General features: G+C 44.1%; 1 protein-coding gene across 15 annotated transcripts in view; it reads right to left on the bottom strand.

Annotated features, from left to right (window-relative positions):
* Positions 1-26,671, bottom strand: part of Liprin-alpha (PTPRF interacting protein alpha) — a 52,503-nt gene that overhangs the window by 14,419 nt on the left and 11,413 nt on the right. For all 15 annotated transcript variants that reach the window (XM_076436577.1, XM_076436574.1, XM_076436579.1 and 12 more), the window contains 4 exons: positions 3,108-3,209; positions 2,830-2,994; positions 2,277-2,351; positions 602-697 (listed from right to left, as the gene is read on the bottom strand). In XM_076436577.1, coding sequence (XP_076292692.1) covers positions 602-697; positions 2,277-2,351; positions 2,830-2,994; positions 3,108-3,209 — 438 coding nt within the window. The remainder of the gene's footprint in view (positions 1-601; positions 698-2,276; positions 2,352-2,829; positions 2,995-3,107; positions 3,210-26,671) is intronic.

The following is a 26,671-nucleotide window of genomic DNA, read 5'->3' as shown; positions in this document are numbered from 1 at the left end:
TAATTCCGATTAGGAGATCGATGTTTCAAGCTGTACGCGTGGTTACATATTTTTGATATTGTTGGCCTGCGTGTGCATAGAGGATCAAAGAAGGAAGAAGGCTTTTCTTCGATGATTCATGGAATGAATTCTGTGACGCTATTGGATTTGGTGACGCGAGAATGATCGAACGGTTTCCAGGATCTCGAGAGAGCTAAAATCTGTGACCAATGACTGGATCGATCGATAACCAACGGCGAGATTAGAAGCGTGTATTACATCGCAGAAAGAGAGACAGAGAGTGAGAGAAAGAAAGAGAGAAATAGAGTACGATAGGACCCCGAGTGGTCGCATCGAACGACAGTTTTATCGTCGGCGTGAGATTAACGCTTGGATCATATCAAAACCCATGAGCATGCACAGTGAACGAAAAATGAAAATCTTAAAAAGAGGTCGCATGGATGCAGCTTTCACGACGCTCAATACACGTGGAACACCTTTTCGCATGTATCCATGATGATTGTGAAGTATGAGGGGGCAGTGTGTGTGAGATATTCTGTGAGTGCGATTATGCATGGGTGGTAGTGGTGTGCGGTATATCGTATCCACGTTTCTCGGCTACCTTGTTCTGTTGCTGGCTGTCTTCCGCCTGCCCGTTTTCCTTCGGCCTGTCCTCGATGGCCTTAGGCGCGTGCCCGCTCATTATGTATTGCTGGAGCTGCGGTTCAAGACATTTAAACGATCAATATCGTCCGCCGTTCGATCACCGTCCCTCAAACGGACCGGCCCACAGTGGTCCATACGGCCGATTTAGGAGTGCAAAAGTCTAAACGCTTCTAATAATCGATAATTCTGTGTTACATGTATTCTATACACATTAGGTAAGTATAAAGAAGGCTAATGGAGTTCCCTAAGTTTATTGAAATATTCTTTTTTCTTAGAATATAGCAGAGGAAGCAACGTATTTCAATTTATAATGCCAGTTTTAATTTACAGCGACAGAAAAAAAGGAACTTGTACGCAATTCTTCTTTTTTTACAAAAGTATAACTTTCAGAAATGAAATAAGAATGGGAAACATTCGTGTGGGTGGCCCATAACAATAGAAAATCAATCTCTTTTTGTTTACGCTCTCTACGACTCGCGAAAATAACTGCAATCGGCGCTCCAATAACAATGCCACAACACCAGGCATTCTTTACCCATTATTGCCTAGTACGTCTATTAATCGTCTATATACTGTAGCGGACGAAAGTTTAAGACCGCTCTAAAGAAGACGATAACTTTTTTAATATTGTACTATACGATTTGAACTTTTTAGGAAGCTAGAGCAATTAGTTTACTAAACGATGTGAAAAGAAATTTTTTCAAAAATTGCAATTGATCGGAATTGTTGAAAAAATACTAAAGTTGATGGTTTGACTTTTTTATGTGGGCCCATATTGAAAATTTAAAAAACACGTTTTGTAGATCTGTGTCAATTAAACATATTCTGAAACTTTCGTCAAAATCTGCATTTCGTCAAAAAGCTACAAACGTTTAAAAATGGTAAAAATTGCAGATTTTCACGATTTATTGCCGAAAATACCAGGAAAAAACAAAATAACTTGCTAATCTGCAATTTTCTGCAAACAAATTTGATCAAACCATAAACTACATATTCCATTCCTAATATTCATGCAAAAGTTAACGCGAATACGGGCGAATATCTCATTAATATTTCCTACAACAAACTTAAAAAATAAATTTCTTAATACTTCCTTGAGGAACATTATTTAAACATTTCCGAAAAATTATTTCATTTCTTTTTCATATCTTTCTAATGCTTCTGAACACGGCTATTATAATTAGAAACAATATTAACGTTCTAAACAATAAATAATAGGTGAAAAGGATGTCCTTTGTATCGATGTACTTTTCATACTGCTACTTTCAACCTATGCCAAAATTGTTGATTTTAGCTTCTACAGACATGTGTGTTGATGCAAGAAACAGTATTAAATGCCTACTTCATGTTTGGTTTTTTGACTTTTGCACTCCTAAATCGGCCGTTTGGACCACTGTGCGATCCAACGATAAAACTACACTGCGGATTTCTAGGGAATTATCAAAGACAAAGAAGTTCTGATCGTTTCAGATGCAAAGAAAATCGGCGAGCTTTTAAGAATATTCTCGCTTTACTTTTCACGCAAGGGGGTGTCTCGCGATCATCAAATAAATTCGCCCCTCCTCAGCGGTTTCCACGGAATGGCCTATAAAAATCCGCAGTCTAGCGACAATACTTAGGGAAAGCGGTACCTCCTGTTTGGTAATGGCTAGTTCCTCCTCCAGGCTCTTGTTCTTCTCCTGTGCCATGCGCAGACGGTCCCGCACCTGAAAATTGGTTGCCGGTTATTAAAGGGGATTTTAATGAACCTATTATCTCGCATCTTAGCAGCCTCCGCCGCAAGACCGTTCCACGTTTAACCCTAAAACACGGGATTCGCGTTGTTCAACCTCTGTTTCGCGTTCGTCTACCCTTGCAATTAGCGTCTAGGTCCTCCAGATGCTGGAGTGCGATCTCGTGAGTCATCTCGGGAGGATCTTGGGACCATCAACTCGCTCGAAATTAGAGTTCTACGAGAAAGAAGAGGGTCCTGGAGTTCTTCCGCGAAGCCGTGATCTACTGGCCAATTCTTTCGATTTGTTAGTTTTTTTCGACTTGAAATAGTAGAGAAGATTTTTTAGCCAGCTCGACCTTCAGTTGGTTGGAGTCTACGCGAATCTAGGTTCAGGGTTAAACCGGAATCGTTGTTGATCCGGCTGCAAGGTTGGAGGGAACGTCGTCAAACAATAGATCCGAAGTTCTTACTTTCTCGTCCAGAGCCTTGTGGTGCTCGAACAGACTTTTCAGCGCTTTAAGCACCTCGGCTTCGGACGACACTCCGGATTGAGTGGCCTGCTGCCTCTTCATCACAGTGGTCCTGATGGACCGTTCGTGCCGCGAGACCAGGCATTCTAGATGTTCCAGCAGAAGCTGCAAAATCGAAACAGACAGCAGACAATGAGCAATATCGCGGGAACAAGTGCCGCATTCAAACTCTAAAAAGTATTAGAGCAGACACGACGACAACGAGGCTCTCTACGTACGCGAGTGTTACTCCGCTCCGCTTTCAGCTCCGATATCTCCTCATCCCTCGCGAGGATGCCCTCGCGGGCCGCTGCGAGCTCCTTTGTTAGCTGAGAGAACTCCTGAAATCAGAAACGGAGCATCTTTCACCACGTGCCACGGAAATGCGTCTCTATTAACCCTTCTGCGACCATCCTCTATCTTCTCTCCCCTGGCGATTTTGTGGAAAAATGCTTCAGCATTACCCACTTCGTCGCAAGGGAAACCAGAAAATGATCGCTAGATAGCGCGGATCTTATCCAACAACCTTAATACTCATTTTTGTTACAAATGCATAAAATCCGCTGTCTAACGATCACCAAACCAATCTTCTCTTATATTCACGGACGATCTGCAGATGGGTTAACGTTTCAAATTCGTTCATACATTTGCATTATTCAGAGAAACAGAAAGAAGTTTTGGTAATTCAATAGATCTTTCTTCAGAGGCTTCTACAAATCTTCTTACATTTAAAACGTTTCGAGGCAAAGACCACAAAGAGCCGAGTTAGTCTTCGTCGGGACCGATGCTGAAGTGGAGCATTAGAAAGGAATCAGCTTCTACCAAAGAAGATCGGTTCGACAAGTAGTTCTACTTCTGCGTCGAGCAGCAGTTCGCAAGTCGCAGACTGAAATATTTTAGGGTACCGCTCACCCGGGAGCTCCGACACAAAGTTCGCCCCTCTGGGAGGCTGCACTTTCATCTTCGTACACGTTACTTCCGCTCGACATTCTAGCTGAATGCTGTATATTTATTTATAAATGCCGCTGATCGATACCGGAGCTCCGCTGTTGGAAAACAACGCGGACCGGCTGGATGCTCTCTTTAAAGGATAACACGGTCTCCTGTGGACCCTGACAAATATGATTATCGAACATCGAGTTCTGGGGACTGCTTAAAAGAGGACATTTTTGTCGATTCTTTTCTGTCGCCAATTTTCGCGTTGTTTTATACAAGATCATTGACTGGACGCTCGGAATACATCGCAGAAAATAAACCAGAACCAGGTTGGAAACGGTTCTCGGGTCGCAATTGTTCGGAATAAAAGTCCGCCATAATTGTTTTAATTAGAAGCTTGATGTAACCGTTTTAAACCGATATTTTCGGAGCAGGTATCTAGTTTTGAACGGACAGGCTCCCAATTAGGAAACAGCCGACTTTACTCCGTAATACAAACTTCAGTAATCTCGACTACTCCGAACGAGACGGAAGAGAGAGAGAGAGAGAGAGAGAGAGAGAGAGAGAGAGAGAGAGAGAGAGAGAGAGAGAGAGAGACGGTTCTGTCCTGTTTTTCCGTTTATCCGTAGCACTCGAGCAGCTCCAATTTCCGCGAGACTTGGAACGGAAAGCTGGAAACACCTCGAACCGGTTAAAAATTGACCGATTAACGTCGTTTACAGGGAAAACGGGGGGTTTTCTGGTTTTTGATCTTCGATTTCAATTCGAAAGGTCATAGTATAGTACACTGTCAAATTCGTCTCGACGTCAAAAACAATCCCATGATGTCCAAAACATATGGTGCCATTTAAAAAAGTCAAGGTGACCATCACTTTTTTACGTAAAAAGCATTTTTTCAGATTTAAGAATATACGAACATGTAGCTCACCAAGTACTGACAAACTTTGGTCTAAAACATTTTTTAATTGCACCACTGGAAATGCCTAAAAAGTGGTGACATAACTTAACGGACACACCCTGTATAACTCGTGTAATTCTTCTTACTTTCACTTGAAAAAATTCACACGTGCACTTGAAGAACGAATGAATACGTGTGCAAAATGGCAATGCAACAGGTGTGGTGGTTTTTCTGGCAAAAAAACGCTAAAAATTCGCGGAAAAACCGCCTCGAAAAGAAGAATGTCTCCTTAAGCCTTCGCCGGATATCGCTCTCGGGAGGAGGGTAAGTGAGAGAGGGGAGGAATATCGATGTGCCGCTCGCAAAGAACTCATTATCCCGGAAGAGGCTGATTAATTACAGACGGCGGGGGAATCCTATTAACCCATCGACAGCGCGAGCTGCGAGCGAGATCATCGGGAAATGCAGGGCCGATGAGATCGGGGCTACACGAAGAAGGAGGGTCCCGATTTAAATAACAAGTTCCCGAATCTTAATTATTTCGGCGGCGACTCGTGAGAGATCTCTTCGAACACGATCACGGGGCGAGAGTCTCGGTGATTGCTGTGCTTCTGTGTACGCACGGGGATCGAACGAACGATTCCCGAGCAATCTGGCCGAATATCGGTCCCCGATCAATTTTGCAAGATTAATTTGCATGTAACAAAGTTTCTCACGGCCGTATCAATTTGCCGGAGGGCGAACGCGTGAGAATCGTTGCTGGCGGATCAACGACGCGGCGTGTACACTCGATCCCGGTAACGAATTAATGATTTGTTATTGTACACCGGTGAACGTCGAACAGGCAGGCAGGCGCGCAGGCATAGGCCCATTCAACATTCATCGCCGCCGATTAGTAAGGAGAAACTAATCCTCTCGAATGGTAATCTAGTCGAGGACCCCGTGGTGCGTTTCCACGAATAAAGAGAGGAGAGAAGCAGCAGGGACGGGCAACAAAAGCCGTGTCAACGGTATACACCATTGTCCAATTTCGAGGAAATTAACGACGCCCCGCACGGCACTCTCCCACTCACTTTGTCTAATTGCGAGCGACTATTCCGTCGCCAGCTTTCCGCCACGATGAAGCTCGTCAAATGCGCTCAATAGGAAAACCGGTTCTCAATCGATATCCCCTCGTGAGCTTTCTTACCGGAGCACGTCGAATTGTACACTGCTCAGCCCATGAAGTACCAAATTTTTTAAGGGGGGAAACCTGTGTAAAATGAAATTTTTGAGCATTTCTTTTTTGCTTAAATCGATAGGAAATTTCCTCGGGAATACGATAAGAAAAGTTAGAAAGCTATCAGAGATGTTCTTGTACGTTATTTTCAAAATAAAGTGAAGCGAGCGCTTCGCTCGAAGTCCGCTAAGCTTAACGGCTGAAATGCAACATTTTGACAAAGAGGAAGATCTGTTCTATGGCCCTGGAATCGCAGATTAGCAAAACACCGCTTTTCTATTACTTTAATCAAACTTTAAACGCATTTTTCTCGAAACGCAAAATTTCGCACGCCGTGCAATGTAGCTCAAAAACTAATTACTCGATCTTTATGAAACTTGGTATATATGTTCAATGAACAATTGGCCTCAGCATGACGAGCTCCGATTTTTTAATTTTTTATTTAAAATATTGTTATTACCAATTATTTCTATCAGAAAATACGTTTTTCTTCAAAACGTCGCCATTTCTGCAATTTTGCAAATTTTAAAAAAGAAAAACGTCATGCTGAGCGTTTTTGCATAAACTAACGATTGCATTTGGATTTTTTTGTTTCAGATCATTTTTGTGCTCTGTACGCTGCACGGTGCATTTACCGGATGCCATTTTGAAGCCGTCATTGCAGAATTATTATTAACAATTCATTCTTACAAAAAATACTTTTTGTTACACTATAACCAATAAATAATACCTGAAATTTTAGATCGATCTAAGCATTACATTTTTTAAACAAAATCCTTGAAAAACGGGCCATTTACACAGGTTTCCCCCTTAATCTTTCCATGCCAGAGGTTAAATTTGAGCAAATATTTTTATGCTACTCCTTAGTGCACGATTCGAAACGGAAATCAGAGTACGCAATGGGTTAATACCGCCAACGATTTCAAGGTAATTCGAGAGTTGCTATCGATGGTACCTGACGTGGAATCTGCAGTCGGACGACGAAGATAATCGAATTAAAATGAATTTGCAGGGGATGCGCAATCTAGGCGGCGATCCTCGAGTCCCGGTAGGAAAAGCGAGGGTAAAGGGAGGGAAATTTTAATTCTGCGCCGAATTAATGGCGATGATACGTGCGCGACGGGATCGGAAGGATTCCAGATAACGACGCGACGTCGTTAATTGCTGTTCCGCCGGTGGAAATACGTGTCCGGCCGTGGGAACGATATTTCCCGCCGCGGGGAAAAATTCCGTTTAATTACCGGCGCGGTATCTTTCGGCTACTTGTTGCACGAGGAAGGAAATGATCGAACCAACAACGTCGAGCTCTCGTGATCATCTCCGCGAAGGGTTACCCTTGGTTCGTCGAAAACCCATTTCGCCGACACTGTTTTCATCGACACGGTCAAATCGTAGACATATGTTTTCATCGACAGTCCGTTTTTAGCGATAAGTTTCAGTTCATTCATTTCCACTGACACCAAATTCGCGTACTTGCTAATGTAGACTAATCGTTATTATGATTGTTATGTTCTCGACGCATTTAGTTGCTTGTTTAAAAATACTAAAGAGAATTACAAAGCATTGTTACTTAGATCAAAGTTTTTATCGCTACTTTATTAATCAGAATTTCTTCAAATAAACAAACTTTATTAATAGGTATACACAAATGAATAAAAAATCATAATATTTCATTTAATTTCAAACATAATTGTGTAAATACATTTAAAAAATGTGAATAGACAGAACGAATGCTACGAATGTACATATACAGACTACAAAACATAACAGAACTGTACAATAATTCCACAAATAGAATAGTGTCGGTCAAATCGTGTCGATGAATTTGTCGACGATTTGACCGTGTCGATGAAAACAGTGTCGGTGAAATGGGTTGTCGACGAACCCCTCCGCGAAATACTGATAAAATCGGTAGTTTATTGACTCGATTCGGAACCGGCCTCGGCAATAGACTCTCGCGAATCGATCACATCCGAGCACAGGTGTTCGAATAATTTTCCAGGTAAAAACAACTTTGTTTCTCCCCTCCCCGCGTGCACGACCGAACAAATTGATTCGCGAGAGTGTGCCGGCGTGTGGTGATACGTGTTAATGGATCGGAAGTAATTAACGCCGCAGTTAAATATTTATTCTGTAGTAATATCACCGTGCCGGGAGCGTAACATTTCCATTGACCCGGACACGTTCAATTAACGTTTCCGCGAATGAATCGCGAACGAAAAAGTGTACGCGCGTGTCGCGATGTTTTTGCCGATCGTTATTGACAGCCAATAAAATGAATCGTTCATAATACAATCTGCTCGTTAAGCCGGATCATTTTTATGTAACGCAATGCCGTCGCGGGGTGGAATAAAATGAACGCGGGGAAGATTATGCGGCGATAAACGCCGGCGCGATGTGGTTTAACATAGATACACTGACGTGATAAAAATTAATGGCAGCGTAATCGAGAATCGCTGCATATAGAACGTTGTAACGTTGCCTTCGGGAGTGGTTAATTAATTTTTAAAGACCGATGAGGTTTCTCGTTCCGGAAATTCTGCGAATGTGTGGAGCAGATGTATCTATCCCAACAAAAACATCCTGTAAACAGGAGCCAAGTTCCTATGGCCGTAAAAAGTTGTGAGATCAAACAAAACACGACCAAGTTCGTTAGCTTAGAAATACCTCTCGCAATACTGACAAAAGCGTTTGTAAAAATTAGTTTAAAAGAACGCTATTTAATTTTTAAAGAGTTACATGGAGGGCTAAATTATTCAAACTTGGCCGCTACCTAACACCTTTTATGGCCACTGGTTTAAAAAGTAACGGCCAAGTTTGAATAATTTAGCCCTCCATGCGACTCTTTAAAAAGTAAATAGCGTTCTTTTAAACTAATTTTTACAAACGCTTTTTACAGGATGTTTTTGTTGGGATTTCATCCATTTTTGTTGAAATTTCATCAATTATCAAGTAGATATTATTCTTATCCCTGATTCATTAAATCCTAAACATTTTTTATCTTTAAGGTAGACATTAAGTAAATTAATAAATGCATGTTCGTTTTACTACCTATTTATACCTATTTCGTAATGTTTTTTTTCAATACCACCCCTTTAAGGTGTAAAATTTCAAACTTTGATAATTATTTCTTTGAGTGTTTGTTATGGTGGACCTATGTACCAAATTTCAAGCTTGTAGGTCAATGGGAAGTACCCAAAAGATTTTGATGATCTGTCAATCAGTCAGTCAGTGACAAATTTAGCGATTTTTGAGGTCCTATATCTCGGAACCTACTAATGTTGGAAGATTAATGTTTTGTCAATATTGAGACATGTTAGTATTTAACAAGTGTACGAAATTACATCTCTCCGTCTGCCTCCAGTGCCGAGTTACAAGCCTCTAAAAAACGGCTAAGTTGTTTCGTGTAAAAGGAGGTACTGCGAGAACTTGGCTGGTGCACTACCGTGCAGCTAGATTTCGAGAATTTGATTAGCTGAACATTTCTCATTAAATATCTACGACCACGGTTTGCCAGTTCTCGAAATTTTCGGAACGGAATAAAAATAGAGAAGCCGGTAAAGATACTCGGTTCTAGCGAGAAGTTTTTACGGTGTTCGAGTATGGTAAATTGCTGGCGCGTGGAGGGGGTCTATCGATTGCGTGGGCGAAGTCACGATGTCATCGAAACGCCATCGGAACAAGCGATAATTTCCACGCGATATCGATCGCTGGCGAACGCGATGCGTACGTAAGATGGGATTTAAACTCGCGTGCGGACATGCAGTTTGCGCCTACGGTGCAACGGACTGTGAGAGTTATGCAGCTGCAGTTCGTTAGAAGTGCACGACCCCTGGCCGGCGTGGATTGAGATATTGAAATTCGCGTTCTCGCCGGTGGAAACGGACGAGCCTCTGTTTCCGGAAAACAAATTGCAGCTGCGATCCGAAAGATTTGTGGAGACCGACTCTCTCCACGGCAGACTTCTTTCCCAGTATCTCTCGATCGCGGAACCAATTAAATTTATTAACTGCCTTCTATCTAGACCTCTGGCGAGGAGCGTTCGGTCAAACCAGTCAGGCGTTTATCGTTCAAACGTTATCTCGCTGTAAAAGTGCTCACACTTTTTCCTAAAAACGATTTTCTACCGAGGAAAGCACACGATCACTTTTATTCATAGGTCTTCAGTTTCGCGGTATGTTCTCCATTTTGTTCGATTCAACTTTTATAGATGCTAATACTTTCCGGCGAAGTTAGCATAATCCGGCCAGCGATTAGAATTCTTTCCCACATCCGTGCGATTGGAATTCAATACCCGACCTCGGCAGTTTAAATTTCATTAGCAGTCCCAGCGGATTCTTTCTATTAATTAGAAAGTACCGAGCCGATTTGGGATTATTAGAATCGCGAACGTTGCTTTTCCTCTGCGCCGCGTCGTCTCGTCTGGCAGTTGTTCCTAAGAGGGTCAACAATTATCAGCAATTGGCCGACGTGAAAACTCTTACCGATTACGCGATTATCCAGTTAGCCTTGCGGCCTGCGAGAGGTTCCCGCGGCACGGGCCGATCGTTTCGGTTTAATTCCCCAGCACACGACCGTGGAAAATAATTAGAACCCGGCCGGGTGCCGGCTCGCTAATTAACCGGTTGTCTAGTTGCACGTCCTATTTTCGGCCCGAGTCCGCCGCTTATCACTCGCCACCGTTCATTCATTTATCTCTATCGTTCCGTTTTTCAACGTCCGCCGACCGGCTGCGCGCTCGCAGAACGAGAACAACGTTTGCGAAAGACGTCTCTACTTCGAGGGGATCGCATTAGGCTCGCGATTATTGTTATCAATTCAAGAGAGAAATCCGACCCGACCCAGTAAATATTCTTTCTTGCCGAACCACTGGCCTCCCGAACAAAAACGAGGTCGCGGAACCGTATCAAGACTTCTTCCGCACGTTTTTATCCATTCTTTTTCTGTCCTTGCCAAAATCCATGCTTCCAGCGATCCTATCTTTCTTGCACTATCGTTTTATTGTTTGTTTATTCTTCCAATTCTGTCCTCGACATTGTATGTTAAAATGTTTGGTTAGTTAGTAACAGATTAGAGATATCGAAGGGGGGGCTGTGGTCGGGTTCCACGGAAACCGAGAGCAAGGAGGCCACGCCCATTCGGTGCAAGCCACGCCTACTCCACACCGTTGCCACCGTCGTCGACCTTTCAAAGCCAAGAATATCTTCCCTCTCCGACCTCTTCCTGCTCCCTACTCATTTTTAAACGGGAATAAGCTCTGAATGCTACGGAATATCGCGAAATAAAATTGAACGGATTGATTTCCGGGGCCACTGACCATTTCCAGCTGGAGTCCAGTCCACCACAGTCTCGTTATTTTCCAGCAAAGGATCTTCTCGCGATCTGGATCCCCATATCGCGGTGGAACCGTGAGAGAGAGGATCAAAGTGTCGGCGGACTAGCCGTGGAAAAACGTCGGCGAGTACTGATTGCGAGGAACGGGAGCAGGCTGAATGTGCCAGATGCGAACGAAAGCCAAACTCAATTATTCGCAAGGTAATGGGACTCTATAAATAGTGGCGTCGGATGCGTACACACGCAGCATGGATGGTGCCTGTCGCGTCGAGAATGCTCGAGAGAGAAAGAGGGCACGGGGTTGAAACCCCGATTCCGACCATTCCGATGAATTTTCAAGATGTCGCTTACGCTCGTGAATGAAATTAAGGGAAATGTAGGCCAGTGGGCCGTGAAGACGAGTCGAAGGGATCCCGTGCACGCTTTACGAGCTGTAGAACCCGGTTTGATACGAATGGTCCAGCGATAATCGTAACGAGGGCTGTCGTTCGATCGAGTTTTACCGCGGCACGGCTACCTCGTAAAATCTGTCCTGCTCCAGACGTTCCCTACAAGATTCCACCTCTTTGGAAGACCATGATTTTGCCTCTCGAAACGTTCTCGCAATTCTCGGACAAATCGCGAGATACTCGCACGCGATAGGTCCAGAGTCCTCTTTACATAAGACGAAAATGAAGAATCAGACAAAGAATCTTGCTGATCCACCGACAGCAAATTTTCAGGGACAGTTCCGTGGACCGTCTTACACCAAAGGTAAGCGATTAATTGGTTCAAAGGAACCGGCAGCAGCGTATTAACCGACACCGATTAACGTCAAACGGATGTTCTCCAGAGGGCGGATGCCTCGAAACGATAATAAAAGCCGAGGAATTTAATATCGAGCTGGGTCCGGGTATCGGGGAGAAATTCCAATTTACATTTCCTAATTTCCATCGTTCCCGAGGATCCAGCGGGACCCCCCGGAGCGTGTCCCGGCGAATCTTTCGGCATGGATCATCGCACGACGATCTTCCCCTCGGGCAGGATCTGCTGGACCGGAGCAGCGGCGCGTCCAGATCGTAAACCGTGAAAGAGGATACTATTCGCCCGGCGGTATTTAGCGCGGCGAAGGAATCCTCCGGTCGTATCGTGTCTCATTACTATTTTAATAGTATGAGTTGGAAGCATGCAACGCGCAATAGCCGCATAATAATGACCGTCACTTTATTACGTGACTTAACAGTAATCCAACGTGCCCGGGGGCAAGGAGGCCTGCTTCGCGGCCTCGCCTTGCCATGTGCCAGGGCCGGTGTCGACGTGGAAAAATCATAGGACCTCTGGAAAAATTCTAGGATCTCTGGACGAGTTCTAAGACCAGTCAAAAACACTCGCAGCGAAGACTGAAAACCGTCTGCATGAAAACGGCGAACCAGTCGATCCGCACGACCAATGGCGCAATCTCGAGAAGGACCGAATTTACGACAGCCTTCGATATTTATATCCTTGCCGTTCCCACGTCCCACAGCGATAAAAGTTGCACGTTCCCTAACATTATTGCTGGGTCCACGGCGTCGGACAGAAGAACAATGAATAAAAGATGAACGAGTTTTTTCCAGCGGTGCAAGGATTCCAGCGCATTAAAATTAGTAAAAAAATTGTTTACGCGTCTGCAGGTTCTACTGCATCGTGTCTGGCCCGACCAAGGGATAGGTCAGTTCACTGGTCCCTCTCACGCTCGTCTGTTACCCGCGTCAATTTGCATTTAAATGAATTCCACTCTGTGTTTATTTTCATCGGATCGGTGGAACGCACGAAGAAGAAACTGAACGGCCGCTGTCTTCTCGTCAAACTGTATCCTAACTATCCCCCCCCCCCCCCCCCCGAGCGAGCATTCATCCCGTCAACAACTTCGACAGCGAATCCGTGATCGACGTGCTCGCTGGAGGAATTGTATCGCCGATCCTCTCCGCCAATGAAGATGAACGCTGGGCGCTTCATTGTGACTGATATAATTGCCGCGTTTACAATTTCGAGTCCTATTGATCACGCCCAGATTGAGCCGATCATCTTCAACTTTCTATCGATTGTCCCCATTCGTGGACCGTTGACACCAATATATCCATTCATCCACGGTGAGAGACGGCCACTGCTTGGTATTATGCGAACCGCCCACGGGCCGAATCAATTAACATTTCATTAATCGCGTATTGTATTAGCTGTGCAAATAAGTTCTTACCCCTTTTTTCCGAAACTCAAGATTTTATTACGTGTTATGTACGTAAAATGTACCTTCGGTTTACCGGACTCAAAATTTGTGCCTTCTCCTACGAATTATGATGCATTTGGTATGTAATCCAGTAGATTTCCAGAAGTTTCGATCCTGTAGGATCAATGGTTCAGGAGTTATGCTCGCTTAAAGTTGAGCAATCTGCAGTGTTTTTGACAGGGCGCCGCCATATTGGTTTGCAGTGACGGTCGCACGCCGCTTACTAAGTTGGTTAGGATTAGGTCGAGGGGGCGGCAAGGTAAGTGGCTCACGGTCGTCACTACAAACCAATATGGCGGCGCCAAACCTGTCAAAAATGCTCAACTTTAAGCGATCATAGTTTATCAACTATTGATCCTAGAGGATCGAAACTTCGATCTGCAGCCGCCTCGGGTACAAATCTACTGTAATACATACCAAATACATCATAATTCGTTGGAGAAAAGTACTAATTTTGAGTCCGGTAAAGTAAAGTTTACTCTAATAAAATCTTGTCTGGTGACTACAATTCTCCTTGCGTCTGGGTCGGATTTTCGTTGAGCAATTCCTCTAATTTCTCGGTGCACCTGAATAATGATCGTCGTCTTCCGAATTAAAATTTCCGGCTTTAAATCTTTGATATTACTTTTTACATGTTCTGTAAGATAGAGCGTTGTCTTCAGTGCCACGCAAACCATTTTACTAGCTTCAACAGCTGATTTCCTAAGCTGAAATGTAAGCAGTGACGCAAATGATGCTTCTCGCACGCCATATTGCTTGAAATTGTTGCATAGAACTGGAAACTCTTAGAGCGCTCATCACGACTCCTATTAAAACTAAAAGAACGCTCTTTCAGATGGCACCAAAATTTATTCCAATTAGGGAAGTTATTCGAATTCAGTCAGAAGTTATGATCGTAGATCGAATAATTCCAATCTCAAAACATTAAATTTAGCGTTTCAAGCATTACCAATGGAAGCATTGAAATAGTTATTTTACTGAGTAAAAGTTTATCTACGTTGGAGTCGTATAAAGTTCCATTTAAACAGTTATATAGAAAATGAAGTGCGAGTAACTGTCAATTTTGTATATTTTGTCGCCAAAGCATTCGACGAATGACAAAACACTTGAGATACTTGATGGCGTTCCAACTACAATAATTCCTCGTAAAAGATTTCTAGTTAATATCGTCGTGAATGATCGTCTGTCAAACCGAGCAAGGTTCAAAGTACCATGTACGGAAGAATAGTTCATTAGTCACCGGAGCAGTAGCTCATTATGACTAATCGAAAGCCTCATCTTTCGCCCGCGCCCCTTCAAAGCTGCTTCGCGAGTATATCACTGTTCCCCATAAAGACCATAGTTCTGTTTGCACTCTAACTCATGACGAACAGTTTCCAGGAGTCCGTAATATGCAGCAGATGTTTACGATGCGGCTTGGCTACTGTGCAAACACCGAGCTCCTCTGCCACGATGGAGATAACGTATTACGTGTCTTCCTGTAAAAATTCGCAGCGTCTATTCTCTCGGAGGCACAGCCCCGTAATAACCGGACAAAACGACTCGCGACAAGATCACTATATGGCGCCTCGCCCACTTCAATCGATGACGAAATGTCTCTTCGTTGGAGGCTCTCGGCGTTCACGCAATTTCGAAATTCATACAGCTTTGGTAAAATGCTTATCTTTTAAATATAATCAATTGAGTAGATGGTAATTCGTTAACAAGACTATAGTGGAAGCTAGGCATGTTTCTCAGGGTTGTATTGACCGAGGCGCGAGGGTTAAGGCAACTATAAGCGAGCCGGTGTTCTATTCTCGACGTTGGCCAAGTAAAAGAGCAATAAAAGCTTCGGTGAATCGCAGCAATAATAATTCCCAGACGGCTCGGTTCGATCGGTCTTGATATTTTCGCTAAATTGTTGGTTCGCGACCGGAGGGATGAATGCTCGGTTAGCATGATCGATCGGCACGAGTCTCTCTCTCCGTGGTTCACGCGAACGGACCTTAAATTCGTGTATGAATGAAGCCATTCGCGTGCAGTGATGATTCAGACGCGGGAGGGCTGGTGTGCATAAGTGTGTTCTTCCACCCCATCTCGTCGCACCCTCTTCATATTTCTTCCTCGTTTTACTCGCGCCTTTTATCCGACTATTTGTTTTTGCCCGTCTACACGGAGACCGACGAGAGAGAGAGAGAAAGCCAGCTCTATCTCCTTTCTGTTCCTGAGGTCTCCGGCTTCACAGTTGCAGATGCTGCTCGAACTCGAGACGGTCCTCACAATCGTGCATTGTTGGAAAAACTCGTGATTTAAACCATCCCCGAGTCCCGCCCACCCCTTCAGCCGCGAGGGCATCGACGAAAAACACTGCTGACCCAGTGACTCGCTCGGGGATAATGAAACCGACAGAAATTACTCCGGTCCCTCGAAATACGAGGCGAAATCGAATTGAAACCTGAAGCGGCGAATATAATCCCGCAAAATATAAATGTAGCTTTACAAGTCTGGTAGGATAAATTGTAAGGCAAAAGGAAAAACTCTAGATTCAAAAACAAGATTCTTGACATATGCATCGATTGTCTTCCTGAGCTAAAATATAAAATTATCTCTAATAATAATTACAATTTATATTGCCATGATTTCAATACATTGGTAACATCCATCCCAAACAACACAACTCTGGGTTCAGAGCTTAGAGATCCAGTTGATCCTAACCCTCAAATTTAAAAGATCTTAATAGACAACGGCACCACGGCCGTATTTACCGGTGGTAGCGAAATCGCTATTGCTGATTATGTTGGTTGTAATCGCTCTTTTGCTATTTTCACTGGTTCTCTAAGTGCCTTGCTTAGTCTAAATTCCATCAGCTTCAAAATCAGAACAAATCCTTTCGTTCTCGAAATTAAAAAGAAGTATGTGAAATTCTGTCAGGAAAACTCACATTCCATAAAATTTTTCTGGATCCCTTCGCACATAGGAGTGTATGAAAATGAAGATGCGGACTCCCTTGCAAAATCAACCTCAGATTAAAAGGCATTCTCAACACTCGATCCTCAATTACTGGACAAGGCACCATCAAGGGTATACATTATTTCCAAAAATTCTACAACCCAAATCAAACGCCCTGGTTTGCTCAAAATTCTGATGACTACATTAAAAGGGGTTTTATATCCACAGTAAACCGTATCAGGGCCAATCATTATAATCTCGCTGCCTCTCTGTATCGAGTAAATATTGTTGGTGATCCTAGTTGTACGTGTAATTATAGCTCCGAGGACTTAGATCATGTTCTATGGTAGTGTCGTCTTTATGATTCCCAAAGACTTAAATTAAATTAAGCGGAAAATTAAAAGCGGCCATTTTCTTTGCTAAACCTAATGTTAAACCCTGCGAATATATCTTCCAGTTTTTAAACGACTGCAATCTACATCTCTAGCGATTATTAAGGCTTGCATTGTACACTAACTGTAAGCCTACTGTATAATTGTTAAAGCTGAAATAAACCTATACATAATAGGTTACAGTGGCTCAATAAAAATAAATAAATAAATTGTAAGGCGAGCGATTACCAGGTTTCCAATTACGAGTAATTGCGGAATGGATACTTTTGATTGCAGGACAATCTGCATGTTAAATAAAGTGAATATCGTTCGCGCCGAGTGTTTGAAAGAAGCTCGCGACAGTGCACAGGAGTTGTCCGATCGCTTGAGCATGCAGTTGGCGCAGGTATAATTGGCACGCGCGAGTGTTAAAAGGATGCAAATTACGCGCAAGTATGTAGGGCCCAGCGTTCGTATCTCCATAGTTGCGTAACGTTGTCTCTCTATGCATCCACACACTCGTCTCGTGGATTTCGATTTCTCCTCTCGTCCGGCGTCGGTCGTCTCGCGGACAAAATACGAATCGTAAATAAACCACTTCCAAGCATCCTGATCGAAGCGTAACACAGAATCGATGCGGAAACGCTTCTAATTTTGCAGCGTCCTCGGTTCGGAAAAAGAAACCACGAGGAACAGAAATTAATCACCAAGCGACAACGTCCGTGCCCAAACGAATATTTTTATCCCTCGAAAGAGCATCGACAAAGGACCACAAAGGAAGCTGCGCGTTCTCAATTTCCAAGCTCGGTTACGATTAAACAAAATACAAAAGCGTGCAAGCAGGATTTTAGCCTTATTGCAGCTGCCATAAAAAGTGCGAGGTCTCGCACGGTTCAATGCTCGCCTCGTTAAACCCACGAAGCATCCGCGCCGCGTTTTCAGCCTCGTTTTCGCGCAGAAAGGAATAATCTGGACAATCTCAATGGTCGTAAATTAAAAATACCAGAACCCGTCATTTCGATTAACAAATGCTCCCAACGATTCGACTCGATGTCGCTGAACAGGTCGGTATAATGATTGCATACAGGCAGTGTTTCAACAGCGTAGCGCGGCGAGTTGAAACAGATGCAATTCCTCCGTCCGATCCCGCGTTCGAACGCGATTTCGCAAGGCTGACGGATACCTTATCTGCGTTGTTTCGTGTTTTACATCCGGCCGTGTTTAATTAGCGGTTAACACGGGATACACAGCGGTCGGCTTGTAACCTGCCATCGAAATGTCCGTCAGATGGGACGCGTGGGTGAGCAGCACTTTCGTTCTCGTAGGTGCCATTAAACAAGCTGGCCGTCGCCGATAGCGCGAACGACGTCGCAGAGGCACGCGGCATGGCACCTGGCTCGAAACACCGTTTTCCGCCACACCTCGCGCGCATACCTGGCTAATGAACGGCCAGATACGCGGACTCTCGCGGTTTCTCTACCGGTTCTACCGTCCGATTCATTCATTCTCGCGTTTTAACCCTCTACAACTCCCTGCGCAACTTCGACATCCCACGTTTCGCCATTTTTAAAATCAAAATCAGATTGAATCATTTAAAATCAGATTCGTTCAGGAAATTTCGTTCGAAGTGCACGACGAAAGCAGCGAATTTTATCGGGATCGATTGGCCAGCTAATTCCAAAGAATCCAGAAGACGTTTTATCGCAGTCGCAACGGTGAAATAATCCTCGTCGTTCGCCTAGAAGCGACAGAGACAGCGGAGCAACAGATACCTCGTGAATTATCAATACCAACACATGGAAAGAGCCCCGGCTGTACGAGGGGAAATCGATATAGCGCAAACTTCTGTTCTCGCTGACACGGAATACGGTCTATCGTTTTACACGGAAAATAGGTAACGAGCGTGTTAGCAAAAATTAGAGATAAAACGACGGCCGTGTTCGACGCCGATAGCATAAGACATAATCGTTCTGCTGTAGACCTGTAAATGAATATTTTCATCGAAAAATTCGTTAAACTTGCACAATTATAGCGCTGCGAACAACATACATTCTGCCACGTCTTTTCCCAGGTAACCGCAGATTAAAAAATTACGGAAGCTACTTCGACGGTACAGCAAAGTACCCAAAAACTTTCGGGAGAATCGGCTCGATAGTTTTCCAGAAAAAAATCCCGAAAGATCTCCTGATTTTGGTCGAGTCGCGTTCGACACGCTATGCGACCTAGAGCAGCATTGTTTGCTCGAATTCGAATTGATTAGCCTGATAGCATAATCCCGATGGTGCAATCTGTTTGCCGAGGGTCGTCGTCGGTGCACGAGGCCGCGAATCGATGAAATTTTCGGGGATACGTTACCGAGCAAGCAAACGCGATAACAACAGCCCGCGACGTTATTGGCGTATTTTCGTCGGTCCTGTAGTAGAGGATTTTTCGAAGATCGGGCAAGTTCCTCGACACAATGGGAGACTGGAGATAATCCGCCAAGACCCAGACATACTAATTCCAAGTTGGAACAGTTTCGTAGAGAAGACGGCGCTCACAGTCGACGATCGCGGGATGAATTCAGCTCGCGTATTAATCGCATAACCGGAGTCGTCGCTAATAATGCAGTGGGCGGATAGAAGGCTAACGTTCTCGAACCGCCTATATACGGTGCTCTCCGTGTGTCTCGCGAGCACACTCCAAACAGGTGGTTCTCAAACCCGAGTCAAATCAACGTTCTACTAGACCGCCGAATTTTAAACAATACATACAGTCGAGCCTGTTTTTGTGCGGTAGATAGGGACCGCAGAAAAAAACCGCAAAAAAGAAATATTCACAAATTTCGTAAATAGCTATAACAAATAATTCTTCACAACATATTAAAGAAAATCTTTTTTTATAAAGTGGAGAGGGACCGCATAAAAAATGCTCACTTAGAAAATACGTCAAAGCTTTACGAAATAGCGAGAAAGTGCTTTCGAAACAAAATAAATAATTAAATTACACATGGAAACATTTTAAAAGATTTTAATTTCTCATTTTAAACACGGAGAAATGTTCAAAATGTACATAATTCAATACACACATATTGATATCGTTATCAAAAATGTGTTCCTACAAAAGTTGTTTGGTATGACGGACTACATTATTTAGTATTAATTGTTTTCTTGTGGGTGGAGTGGTGAAGGACATTCCAAGGTCACCTTGATTTTTTGAAATGGAATGTCCTACTTTTTATACCATACATCGATAGAGCATCGAATTGCGAGTATAAAAGTGTTGATCTTCATATGTCCTAAACCCAATAGTTAACGAGTTATTATCGAAACAATTTTCTTTCTTCTTTGGATAATATCTCGTTAACTATTAGGTTTAGGACATATGAAGGTCAACACTTTTATACTCAGAAGTTGATACTCTATCGATCTATGATATAAAAAATAGGACATTCCATTTAAAAATGTCAAGGTGACCTTGAAATATCCTCCATCACTCCACCCACAAGAAAACAATAATACTACGTAATGTAGCCCGTCATACCAAACGACTTTTGTAGGAACACTTTTTTGATAACGACAACATCTTCCGAGATATCCTGCTAATCTGATACTCATATCAAAAAATCGCACAACAAATCGCATAAAAAAGACCGTACAAAAACAGGTTCGACTGTAGTTGCAAAGAGACGCCTCCAAGTATTCGATTTGATGTGACTCTTTAAAATGTATTTAAAAGATCGGAGATTTAAAGCAATCTCCAACTACGCGCGATAGAGTGGACCTCCTTCTTCCGTGAAAAAATATTCGAGCCGATATTTCGCGTCGGATTTTTGCTGAAAAGTTAAAATTTGTTGGACAGGGTATCGGAGATCCGCGAAATCGGGCCACGTTTTGTTCGACGGCTCGCAAAAAGCGCGAACCACTTTTCCAGAGGATAATTCAGAGCCTTTGTCCTGTACGTCCTCACAGAGAGATCGAGTTCCTGTTGCAACGGGTTCGATGAAAAATCGAAAGGTATCTGGCACACATTATTACCGAGCAACTAAGTTCGTAATCCAGTGAATACCGCGCATTCATCATTGGGAGAATCGTACAACTGTGCTCAGAGATTTGAGCCATTTATGCCTAAGGACCCTCTCAGGACAAACGAGCTGCCGACATCTATTCATGACCGTCTCGCAGTGTGTCTCAGCCTGAAAGGATTCCGAGTCCTTGCCGGAGGAGCTAAAAACTGTCCCGAGTCCTCGCCGGGTGTAAATTGCTTGCTCAAAGCCTGCGGGAAAACGAGCTGCGACGGGACTAGAAAGAATGTTCAAGAGTTCTCGGAACTTTTGTGCCATTCGCGATCCTAAACACCGCTTTACCCGACACCCCGCCGAAATCCGAATGAATTTCGAAAGGGAGAACGAGAAGAATTTCTAATTTCAGGAATTTCGTCCGGCGAACAGCACGACAAATGTAAACTGCAGGCATAAAGCTGGTTTTCTACAAGCTCCAGGAAACCGTTTAAACGACAGTTTACGAGCGGCTAAAAGATTAAATTCATCCCTCAGTTGAAGGGTTATTTTCGCCCCCCGGAATATGCATAACGATCGTTGGAGGGGGGAAAAAAAGAAGCGAGAAACACGCGTCGAATATTTTTCATCGAAATCGCGGGGCGGGGGGCACTTGGGTAACAGCCCTTGTTAGAAATACTTGGTCGACGTGAGTGGGTTAGGGATCGGCGGACGGCGAACAAAGAAGAAGGAACCACCGCAGCGAGCGAAAACTTCGAACAGAGGAGAAAGAAAAGAGAAGAGGAGAGACGAGAAGACTAAAGACCAAGAATGAGGAAAAAAAATTATCCGAAAAAAGTTTCTGAGGAAAACTGGCAACAAAAATGTATCATTCTCGGTGATGTTCGGAGCGGAATTTCATTGATTAATGTTTTCGATAGAATAAAATTAATCGTCAACATAAACATAAATTGTTTAACAATAACATAAATTATGAAATCATGCTAGACAGAGTGCAGCATAAATTTCTCAGGTTTTGTTCTCATAAGATTAGTAATCCTATGTCAATCTTTGATGACGATTACTCCACAATATTAACCATAGTCAACCTGGAAACATTGTCTGCTCGCAGAAGAGTATCCGACCAGAGCTTTATTTTTAATTTAATTAATAACCATATAGATTGTACCTCTCTCCTTATGCAAATCAATTTTTACTCACCTGAACGTGCTTTGAGATCTCGAGCAGGTTTTCAAACACTTAAATGCAAATCCACATATGGATTAACAAATCCTATAAATCGAATTATTGCGAACTCCAACACTCTATATAATAGTATTGACTATTTTAATGGGTCGTTAGAAACTTTCAAAAAAAAATTACGCAGGATTAACTCATAATATCAGTACCTTTATACCAATAGTTTTTTTTTCTTTTGTGCATGTCCTTTCTTAGTAATTTATGTTAAGTCTTTATTCTATCGTAAATGGACCTCGGTCCGTTCATAATAAATAATAATAATAATAATAAACGATCTAGATCTTTACACGTTGATAAAAATAAGGATGCGGATAGAGGGTTAATTGCATTCATTGTACAATATTAATTTTATATTAAAACACTTAGTAGCGTTAAATGAATATTGTCTATTTTATTCAATTTCTAGCGTCGGAGGGTCGATCGAAGCCACGATCCGTGTGCTACGACTGTTTCCATTTTATTTGTAAGAATCGCGAGGGTAGAAGACGGTGCATCGGAGGAGGCGCGATGAGAGCCGCTGCATTCAGCCTTTAGGCGGCGTTGCAGTGGTGCAGAGCGGTGCAGCGAGCGGTGCAGCCGGCGCTGGTGCACGGCTGCACCGAGAGACCGAGAGAGCCGCGCGCGAGTAGACAGAGCTACTACCGGCGAGTAGTGTGTAAAAGGCGAGGTTCATTCATGCGCCGCCGGCCGAGTAAGGTGGGGTGGGTATTGATCGCAGCACACCGTATATCGCGTATGCCGGTGCATTGCACCCGCTCGCGCTTCGTCCTAGAAATTTTTACCCTCCTCCCTAAACTTCCGCGCCACCACTGCCTCTACACCCCGATTCTGTTCCGTGTTCTCTGTTCCCTTTCCATTCCCTTCCGTGGAAAACCTGTTCCGCACTGTTCCGCGCGCGTCCCGTTTCGTCCTTTCACGAATTTTCAGCCGAATCGTCACGTCGGCGTCGGTTCAGCTACCTTTTCCTGGACCGAATAATCAGCCATGCTCGCCAGAGATCGATAAACTTCCCGGGCTCCTCTCACGCAGCCCTCCGACACTTCGATAGCGAATTTTCGACTATACTGCCCGCAATAACGACCGAGGAACGAGCTCTGTAGAACAAACGGAAGCCTTTATCGCGAGTTCTTGCAGTCTTAGGACCTGCAGGTTCAATTGTCTCTCTTGCTTAATTCACAATACTTAAATCCCCATTAACATCCACGATTTCTGGTCCCTTTTAATCCTCGGATATTGTTCGAAGACCCGACTCGAACCCGAATTTCCAGGTACCCGCCCACCCCTACAAATTACACGGTTTCTGGCAGTGAAATAAAAACGAACAGTAATTATACATGAAGAACAACAGAAGGACTAACGGTGCTGCAAGAAGTGCCTTGAAAAATGCGCTCGAAAAAATTGCTAAATGAAGCCGCGAATGGACCCGAGCATCGTCAATCAATCGTAAAAAAAGGTCGGCCATCCAAGTGTTAAATAAAGGCAACGAATTAACTTTGGGGTTCCGCGGATCGTTTCGAAAGCCAGCAACGCGGAACGGAACACTGCATAGTTAAGGGGATGGAAACATTTTTAATTATAACTCCTTGGGGGTGTGCGCAGGGGGAGAGAGAGGGAGAGAGCCCGCGTAGCTCTCGAGAAGCAGCGAAATTTTCGGTTGCAACAATGCGAACAAGTTGCCAAACAGGCCGAAAGTATTTCACCCCGATCTGAATTTCAGCCGGCGCTCCGGTCGGTCGGTCGGAGGGTCGAGGCGGTCTAATCGCCTTTTTCGCCTCGCCACCCCTGTACTCGACGCGTTTCTCTCTCCCTCTCCGTTCAATGCGAACTTCCGGTGCACCCGCCGCCGCCTGCAGTTTTTTCCAGCCCTCCGGCCAGCGTTACGCGCCGAAACTGCGAGCGGGTCAGTTTTTCATCGGTCGATCGCTGAGCGGGTTGGAAGCAGGAAAACCGGCCCGCGTGGAGGGAGAAATAAAAGAAAGAAAAAAACAAAAGAGTTTTTCCCTTCCATTCTCCGGAGAGAACGAGAGAGAGAGACAGGAAAATGGTTCCTCTCTCCACTCTCTCTCTCTCATCCTACTCTTTTTGCGCCAGATAGGACGAAACTTTCCGCAGTATTACAAACGGAACGGTCTTTGTATCGCGTACCGCAGCCTGGAGATCGCTCCAAGCATTCTTGGCAGCGAACCCTTTTTTCCGGGACGACATTCCGCCAGGATCGTTCTCCCCCGTGTGCGGCGCTGCCCGAATATTCGGCCTGGAACTGTCGCGAATTTATCGGGGAACACGCCACTGATAATTGGGACGCCCACTTTATACTGCATGTTCAGACGAAAAAAAGAGAAAGAGAGAGAAAGATAACGCGCTGCTAAACCTGCGCAAACAACGCTAATCTCGTGTACCGACGCGTGGGCGACGCTACGTTTCACACCGACTAATCCGCAGCACACTTCTCCACCTGTGCTGGAAACCTGCCACCTAACGCTGCCTGTTACGAATTTAATGTTCAGAAGCACTTATCAACCGGTCGATTTACTGCCCCCGGTTTGCTGCAGCGTCAACAGGCTCCGTTTAAAAAGAATCGCAACCCGCCTCTAGAATGCAGTTTGTCATCGGAGAAATTGTTGGCCGACTGCCCGGGATCTTCAGGCATTTCTACGGAGATGCTAGCAAGAATCGATAGAATATCTCTGTCGTCTCTTCAACACGAAGAAGTATTTACAACCTATTCAAACTATTACGGGAAAACATCAATTTTTAAATAAATGTAGACACACAATAATAATTATTGTACGTGCACGGAAATGTGTATAGATTGTCTTCTGCTTCGAAGAAATGATCAAAGAGGATCCAATCATAGCAGCCCGTGAAAGGAAATCGGAGGGCCAACAGTGTTGAGTCCCGGATTTCCAGGTTGAATCCGGAAGGGAAGGGATCTAGCTCGGAAGATCGTGTAAACTCGTTACCGGCGGATCGAAAGCACGATCCGCTTTAAAAGTGGCCGGATAAAAATCCGGCGGAAAATCGCGGAAGGGCGGGGGAGCCAGAAATCACGTAACACGAGCCCCGCTCGAGTGACTCTGCCCTTCGCACTCCAATTGCTCCGAGGCCTGTCTGTAATCCGGCGCGAATTACATCACGATATCCACACCCGATCTTGCACACGCGTGGAACGTGAACGCAAACGCGCGACGAAGGATCGGTTGCGGCGAGCAAACACGCCTCGTCTCGTCACGCTCTCCTCCTAGAAAAATCCCCAGCTTTTCTCCAGCTTCTCCGGCTTGCGCTCTATTTTCATGGAAAATATCGCCGGGCGAAGACTCGCCGACGATGCAACGAACAGCGCCGGCTTAGCTTGTTACACGTAGTCGAAGAATAATATCTTCTTCAGTTTACCGCGGCGCGCCATTTTCACCCGGGAAAATATTTCTCCGACTTCTTTATTTAACCACGTGTTATAATGAATATCTTCTCACCTCTATAGGTCTAGCGAGATAGAAGGAGCTACAGATCCTCGAATTATTCCTCGTTGAATTCAATCCCAACAAAAACATCCTGTAAACAGGAGCCAAGTTCCTATGGCTGTTCAAAGTTGAGAGATCAAACAAAATACGGCCAAGTTCGTTAGCTTAGAAATACCTCTTGCAATACTGATAAAAGCGTTTGTAAAAATTAGTTTAAAAGAAAGCTATTTAATTTTTAAAGAGTTATATGCAGGGAAAAACTATTCAAACTTGGCCGCTACCTAAGGGTGGATTTATAGTGCAGCTGCGAGCATCGATGATAGCGGCGCGGTGAAAAGAAACCAACATTCGTGACAACATTTCGACACATACTAATGAAAAAGTACATATGTATTTTCTTTGCTTTTCTTTTTTTTTTCACTGCACAGCTCAACTCGCTGCTCCATTATAAATCCATACTAACACCCTTTATGGCCGTTGGTTTAAAAAATAACGTTAGAAGATTAATGTTTTGTCAATATTGAGACATGATAGCATTAAACAAGTGTACGAAATTACATCTCTCCATCTGCCTCTAGTGCCGAATTATAAGCCTCTAAAAAACGACTAAGTTGTCTCGTATAAAAGGAGGTAGTGCGAGAACTTGGCTGGTGCACTACCGTGCACCTAGACAAGGTTCTAAAGGATTTTTATAGATAAGAGAGAAGTTTACTGCACAAATTTTCATCCGTGTCTACGATTGTACGGCAAATGTGTCGTATTTGCGAACGCGACGCGCCTCGGCCGGCCGCCACCAGTCCAGATCACTCAAGACGAGCAATTTTAATACCAATTTGAGTTAATTCAGCTCCTTAATATGAATCAGAGCGATTGAATTAAATTGAACTTTTAATGAGAGAGTGAGCAGTCCGGCGTCGTCGCAGGGGGAAAGAAAGTAATATCACCGCTGCCCCCTCGCCCTGCCCGCGGATATTGCCGTCTTATTGTTTCCGCGAGGAAAGCCTGCCAATTTCCATAAATCGCCGCGGCCGGCGGAGTCGCCAAACATCCAAGAAACTGTTTCGGATTCTGCAGAACGCAGAGAAACTATTTATCTAATTCCTAGCCGGTAATTCTCGATCCCTTGATATTTTTTTCTATCGAAAATCGAGTGTCAGGTCGTTAAGTGGATGCTA

The sequence above is a fragment of the Lasioglossum baleicum genome, chromosome 13 (genome assembly GCF_051020765.1).
Source record: "Lasioglossum baleicum chromosome 13, iyLasBale1, whole genome shotgun sequence".
Classification (NCBI taxonomy): Eukaryota; Metazoa; Arthropoda; class Insecta; order Hymenoptera; family Halictidae; genus Lasioglossum; species Lasioglossum baleicum.
Note: the sequence above shows the minus strand (reverse complement) of the source record. Positions and strands in the feature narration are given on the sequence as shown.